This window comes from Montipora foliosa, unplaced genomic scaffold, assembly GCF_036669935.1.
Source record: "Montipora foliosa isolate CH-2021 unplaced genomic scaffold, ASM3666993v2 scaffold_458, whole genome shotgun sequence".
Lineage (NCBI taxonomy): Eukaryota > Metazoa > Cnidaria > Anthozoa > Scleractinia > Acroporidae > Montipora > Montipora foliosa.
In genome coordinates this window covers 372501-380000 of record NW_027179765.1, presented here as the reverse complement: position 1 = coordinate 380000, position 7500 = coordinate 372501, and the positions used below count along the sequence as shown (strand labels likewise).

Sequence of the window (7500 nt, the reverse complement as noted above, 5' to 3'; positions counted from 1 at the left end):
TAGTGGATAAAATAGGTCCTAACCACTGCTTTTATCAAAGAAAAATAATATTAAATTATTCTGTCTTTCTTGGGTAGTCAGTTGTTATCTGAAGGCAGAATATAAAATATTCAGGACTTTTGTCTGAAAAAACAAAAACAAAACAATTATTAAGTTATTCTGTCTTTCTTGGGTAGTCAGTTTATTTGAGCTGTCTGAAGGCAGATTATAAAACCAGTCCTCAGTATTAGCAAATGATTATTATTGTTATTGAGTTATTCTGTCTTTCTTGGGTAGTCAGTTCATTTGAGCTGTTGTTATTTGAAGGCAGATTATAAAACCAAACCTCAGTATTAGCAAATGATGATGATTATTATTATTATTGAGTTATTCTGTCTTTCTTGGGTAGTCAGTTCATTCGAGCTGTTGTTATCTGAAGGCAGAATATAAAACCAATCCTCAGTATTAGCAAATGATTGTTATTATTATTATTATTATTATTATAATTATTATTATTATTATTATTATTATTATTATTGAATTATTCTGTCTTTCTTGGGTGGTCAGTTCATTCGAGCTATTGTTATCTGAGGTCAGAATATAAAATCAGTCCTTTTCTAAAATAACTTAGCATTATTCAATACTTTTTGGGTAGAATCTGAGTTCATCTGTATCTTTTTCTTTCCTTTGATTTTTCACATTTGTAGCCATTGCAAAAAAAAAAAAAAGTAAATAAAGAAACATTTGGAACATCTTTGTATAAAGTAGTGTAGCATTATTATGCTGTCGCCAAATTACCATTTGTCTTGTTGTGAGAAATGTGTCATTATCGATCGCACAGCGCTGAAATTGCATTAAATATTCTTTGAATGGTTGTTTGCCATCAAAATGTTCGGGAAGCTTAACCGGCTTTTTAATTTTTCGATCAGCCGCAGTTGACTCCCGGGATGACTTTGGTATATAAAGGCTTGGCAAAACATCGTTGCTATGGAACGGATTTGAAGATCGTACAAGTGGTGTGGGATTATTGTCTACAATCGGATTCTTTTAAGCAGTTAAAATAAATCCTTATGTCGCGTTCTTTGATTCATCCAGTAGTTATGAAGCATTTTCGTTTTTCTCTATTTTAACTTGACATTTTTTGTCAAATGCCCCTTTCACCTTTCCCAATGGTAAACCCATGGCGTTTGTTTCGTGCATACAACGAAATCTGGAAATCTGAACTCTGGCATCTTATCTTGCGTAATCATCTCCATTTGGTTTCATTTTTCTGTTCTTTGAAGGCGAAGATAATGGCAAGAAACAAGCGGAAGAATATTAAAGACAGAGAAAAACTTAAAGGGATTCGGATTGAAGCAGGGAAACGTTGGAGGAAAAAGAAAGCCTAAGCCAAAGACCTCAAGGAGGCCATAGAACGTACTTTCGAGCCAGAAGTTAGACCCAAGGTTGTTATTGCAGCCGAATTACCCGAAACAGGAGCAGGGTTTGCTGCTGAGTCAAAGCCGGCCAAACGTTGTGTGCCAAGGAAAAAACAGGTTGCCGTGGATGTTTCGTTAAATGCCAAGAGCAAAAAATTAAGCGAGTCCCGCACCCCAACGTCTGTTCCAATGAAAGAAATTCATCCCTCTGAGGTTGCCAAATCAACGACATTTTTGGGATGCGGTTCGTTTGGCACATGTTACTTGGCGTATTACAGAGGGATTCCAGTAGCCGTGAAAGAATTTAGGCTTCGGAAATCAAGGTCACCGGATGAAATCAAAAAGGACGTTATTAGAGAAGCGAGGATGATCGGTCTTCTTGGTGACCACCGGGCTCTCCCTTTACTGATTGGGGTTATCAAAAAATCTTTGCCGCTAAGGCTGATAACTCAGTTCCATGGCGAGAGTGACTCCTGCACCACTTTACACAAAGAGATCAAAAGAAAAAAACTTGATAACACTTCTTGGCATGGAATTCTAATTAATGTCATCAAAGCCCTTAACCACATGCACGACGCCGGTGCCATTCATAACGACCTTAAATCGAACAACGTCCTAGAAAAACGTGAAAAAGAATGGAATCCTGTCGTCATTGATTTTGGGAAAGCGCGACATATTTCCAACCCCAAACCTGTGATCGCGCCAGAAATTATTAGTGGAAAAGGGAAATAGAGTAAGGCGTCTGATGTCTTTTCTTTCGGAAAGATTGCATTGAGAGTTTTGATTTTATTACCCTCTGAATCAGCGCTTTCATTGAATATGGCAAAGAAATTGACCTCCGAGGATCCAGCAAAGCGCCCACGATTAAATGACTTTACCGATGTATTAGACACGTTTGCCTGATGCTGATTTCAAGAAATGCCATTTTGCGCGTTCGTTTTCCGTCGACTTTTGATTGAAACGACTCAGTTGCGATGAGTCTTTTGTGGAAGGGATTTGCTGTGTAGTTTCCTGGTGTGAAAATTTCCGTACAAATGACATTATTTCAATCCGTGCTTGTGCATTGTGAAACACCGGGTCCAGAGGAGATATGTTTGTCGTTAGAACATCAAAACCCGTCGAAAACATCTGAATTAATGGGTTATTTTGATCGCGTTGACGATCGCGTTACAGTTTCGTTACACATTCTGTATAATGCAAACCAAGAGACTGAGGGCTCGCAAGATCGGCTTACAGTATAAAATACGGAAAGGGAGGAAACAAATTTGGGGCCGATTATCGAATCCCTGAAACTCAAATGGAATTGAGTTAAATTGCCTGATTTTACTAAAGTGATCTAGAATTGTTATGTATTTGCCAAATACTGTAGGAAAACGGCATAAGAAAGCGTTCAAATTCATTTTCGGCGACCGAAATTTACGGCTTCGAGAGAGCACTTCCGTTCGGTGTGCACCGCAACAGTGAATAATGAGGCACAAAACTCAGAACCAATCGTTTATGTAGGGGTTTAGTATAAGAATAAGATCTCAGTTTGACCCTTAAGGTCCAAAGGAGTCCCCCATGCATGGAAAAGAAAAATATGGTCATGGAAAAGAAAAATATGGTCTGCCGGTAGACATGAGTGAAATCTGTGAGTGGCATTGTTGAGGACGGGGGAGGTTAAAGTTTGTTCCTTGCTGGAATCATAGCTATGAAAAGCAGGAATTAAAGCAGAGCGGAATAAATATTTTAAACCCCTGAAGAGTGAAGCGATTCACGAAACAGGCTTGTCGGGAAATGTAGTTGCGTCCTTTTTTCCTCTTAAAAAATATTTATATATATATGTATATGGATAGAACTCTTCGATGTCGAAACAGATAAAGCTGAATTGTTGTTTGTTTTCGATAGATTTGAACCAGTTGATTACGGCTTTGGTGTTTTTCCATTGGTTGAGGTTGTGTTTTTTCGCGATTGTGCTGTTGATGCGGTCGAGGATGTTTTTGCTGATTTTGCCTATCTCGGACTTCGTGGGGTTGATGAGTCTGCAGGTCGGTTTGTTTGCGAAGTTCGGCTTGTGATCCTTAAGTGTTATGAATGCGTCTTTGTCGGCTGTAGTGTCCACTCTGTCGTCGATTCTCAGTTTTGTCGCGATAGCTTTGTTTTCTTTATGGATTGCTTGCGTCGTCTCGGGTTGTGCTTTCTTGTAAGATTTTGTGATGTTTTTTTCTAGCAGATCGTTGTATGTAGATGGCTCTAGTTTGTAGAAGTTAGTTGTTTTGTAGGCGGCGATTAGTAGCTTGGGCTCATTTTTGATGCGGTCGGTGTCTTCTTTTAGCTTATTGAGGAAGGGGCTGTTTACTTGCTTGAATTTTACGGACTGGACCTGATTCGCACTTCGCGCGTTAAGTTATTTCGCTTACTGGTTTAATGTATGCAACTATTCTTGCAATTTATTTATTACAGCAAGTTTGCGTGAGTTGAAAGGTGACAACTAATTAGAAATTCAGAAATATATAAATCGACACTGTACTGCAAACGCGCAAATCGCTTTTTTACTTACCTCCGATCAAGAACGTTAAAGACAGTCAACAGAAGAAATCAAACCATAAGATCGTGTAGATTAGAAGATACAAATTGTAAGTATATATTCACGAAATCAGTTCCATTCCTTTTTAGCCTATCTTCGGTATTCTAAAACATTAATCTACTTGTGTAATATTTTTCTTTCAGTCGACTAGTTCAACTAGTACTAGTACGGATAAAAGTCTAAAAATCTACAGGGTCTTGGCGTGATCCTGCCATAAAATAGTGCCTCGAACGTAGGTGCGATTCAGTCGAAATTTGTCCAGAGGATCCCGCCAAATCAATGCTGTAAATCATCCACGCCGAAGATACCGAATCTCCGAACTTTGCATCGAGCCTACAAAGATGCCGCCTAAAGTAGACGCAAGGACCCTCGCAGGGAAAATGGAAAACGCGGTAACGATCTTCTACGAATTAATAGAAGAATTTGAAATAATCTTTTCAGTGAGGCCAGAGTTAAAAACCTTAGAGGCAGCATTCAATCAAGTGGAGACAAGATACAGGTTCATCAAGAAGCAACAAGAAACCATTTTAGACAGATTGGTTGATGAAGGTATTACCGCAGAGGAGGAACCATTGTTGACAACAAAGAAACTTGGAGACAAAGTAAAAGCTGATTTCCTTCAGATTGCCTTAAAATTTGCTGCCTACCAAAAGGAACAAGATTCCACGGAAACGTCTTCAAAAGATTCTGAAACCTTGAAGACCTTGACAGCTTCAATGTCATCCATGACATCAGCAGTGACGAAAATGGCGGACACCTTAAGGTCAAAACCAAACACTAGTGGTCTGCAACGATTACCGGTACCAACATGGGACGGCAGTCGCGGATCCTATGCTACCTGGAGAAAAGAATTCAATCATTGGATGAAGAAATACGATCAAGATAAAGATGAACAACTGCAACGGTTCCGAAATGCATTGCCGAGAGGATCGTGGTGGTCTGACCAGGTAAAAACTTGCAAAACCATTGATAGCGCGTGGAATATATTGGACACAGGATTTGCAGACAAACGTAAACTAATGGACGAACTGTTCCTCGAAATAAATAGCCTTAAGCCCGTAAAACGAGACTCCAGGTCGTTCACGCACTTCGCCACGACAATATCATCCTACGCGAATGATATGGAAGATAATGGATGTCCGGTGTTGGAGTCTTCGGAAGCGCCATTTCTTATGTCTCAACTTTTGTCCAAGCTCGATCCGAACGATAATTCTCATTTTGGAAGAGAAATGAAAAGAGAAGGTAAAGAGGAAACTGTCAGTAACCTCATCACCTGGTTGCACGTAGAAGCAAGTGTCCGCTCAAGGGGCAAGAATAACACCGTGTCTGAAGACAGAAACGAGAGTCGCCGATTCGGGACCCCAAGGAAAACTGAGAACAATGCCGCAAGTGGCGAAGAACCCGATGATGACACCTGTCCACTTAACTGTAAAACAAAACATCACCTCGCTGCCTGTCCTGTGTTCCAGGAGTTAGCTATCAGTCAGAGATGGGAGATTGTAAAGCAACATTGGCGATGTCGTAAATGTCTTAGAAAGCATCATACAAGCAGCTGCAGGAAACCAGACGGTTCAACATGCGACAAATGCAGAAAAAATCATCACCGTTCTCTTCATAATGACAAGATTGGTGAAACAAGCTCAAGTCCAAATCCAAGAGCATCTTCTTTCCAAAGTCAGTGCCAGGCCCCCTCGAGTACATCAAATGGTAACATCCAAGAAAATGCTGTTCACCACAAAGAGAAGTTAAAGCTCATAACTGGTTTGTGCCCTGTTCAAAAAGTTAGAGTCATGAACGGAAACGGAGAATTTGTTGAAGTCCTTGCGATGTTAGACTCTGGATCCAATACCAGTCTTCTCTCAAAGAATGCAGCCCGACGACTTTGGTTGAGTGGCTCAGCAACACATCTGACCATGAATTTGGCTGGTGGGAAGAAGAAAAGTGAAGCATCACAGATAATCGACATCACTGTTGCCTCACCTGCTGACGAGGATATTAAGAAGACCCTTCAAGTGTACACTGTTACAAGGCCCTGCAGTAAAGCAAAAACGCTTTCCAAAGAATTAGTGCGACACTACCCTCATCTCAAGCTCGTTTGTGATAAACTACACCTTTCGGGTGGCGCCATAGATCTCCTTGTCGGTACAGACTTTGTAGAAGCCTTCATTGATATCCACACAGTGTCCGGAGAGCCAGGGGAACCTGTTGCGAAACGAAACTGTTTTGGTTGGTACGTTATGGGACAGTTTGAAAAGAACAACTCTACTACTTCAGAAATTCAGTCGGTTGAAATCAGAACAGCAAATGTCGTAGACGACATCAAAGAACTTCTTCACCAAGACCTCCTTGGCGTCAAACCGACCAACCTTTGTACGTGTAGCGAAAACGAGATACGCGAAAGCAAGTTCGTTAAGTCCCTCGCAGCCTCAACTACCCTGGTTGACGGAAGAATACAAGTTAAGATGCCCTGGACGGAAGCGGGCCCTCCCAAACAAAGTAACTATGGCATCGCACTGAAAAGGCTGTTTTCCACGGAGAGGTCATTCCAGAAAAAGGGGTGTCTCGATGTTGTCAATGAGGAAGTCCAAAAGCTTCTAGAGCAGGACTACGTGATTCAAGTCTCTCCTGACCAGATTGATCATAGCAAGCCTGAATGGTACTTACCCTTACAAGCCGTGTTCACACCGGAAAGAACGACAAAAGTTCGACTTGTCTTTGACTCATCTTCGAAAGGTCACGACGGTTTATCCCTTAATGATTACCTAGAGAAAGGGCCAAACTACACCAACAGTCTCCTGGATGTTTTGGCAGCATGGAGATGGAACGAAGTAGCCTTGATCGGTGATATACGTAAAATGTTCAATCAAATCTTGGTTCATCCCGACGACCAGGTTTTCCACAGGTTCCTTTGGAGGAGTAAGATTAGCAACTCGCCGACAGTATACCAATGGCTCAGGTTGAACTTTGGAGATAAGCCAGCTCCCGACATAGCAACGAATGCCATCAACACACTAGCAAAGATATCTCAAGCCGAGTTCCCAGAAGCATCAAAAGAACTTCAAGACCATATGTACGTGGATGACATCGGAAGTTCCAAAGCAACTACAACGGAAGCAAAACAGATTATCAACGACATTGACGCCATTCTTAAGAAAGGCCATTTCCAGATTAAAGCTTGGCATTCAAATCGTGCGGAGATTGACCAGTCCAACGGTGAATGCTGGGCAGATCTTCTTGGTCTAAGATGGGATAAACAAACAGACAAGTTTTCCCTGAAAAGGAACGAACTCGACCAGATGGACCTTTTGACAAAGAGACGTTGCCTGGGTCTTATTGGACAATTGTGGGACCCAATCGGTCTTGTGATGCCGGTAGCTATTAAATTTAGGATCGACTTGCAGGACTTATGGCATTCAGGCTACAATTGGGACGAAACCTTACCTACAGCAGTCAAGAGCAAGTGGATGGAGAATTTGCAAGCCATGAATCACCTCTTAACAGTCGAATTCGATCGCAAGTTAAAACCAAACCACGCGA

At 41.2% G+C, this 7500-nt stretch overlaps 2 protein-coding genes across 2 annotated transcripts in view; both read left to right on the top strand.

Moving 5' to 3' along the window:
- Positions 1 to 1586: 1586 nt before the first annotated feature.
- On the top strand, positions 1587 to 2129 carry LOC137989416 (uncharacterized). The gene has a single exon (XM_068835244.1). It carries the CDS (start codon positions 1587 to 1589, stop codon positions 2127 to 2129), a length of 543 nt encoding a protein of 180 aa, XP_068691345.1.
- Positions 2130 to 4304: 2175 nt separating this feature from the next.
- Positions 4305 to 7500, top strand: part of LOC137989415 (uncharacterized) — a 5301-nt gene continuing 2105 nt past the window's right edge. Inside the window, exon 1 of the mRNA XM_068835241.1 lies at positions 4305 to 7500. This exon is cut by the window's right edge and continues 2105 nt beyond it. Within this exon, the coding sequence (XP_068691342.1) occupies positions 4305 to 7500 (3196 nt within the window).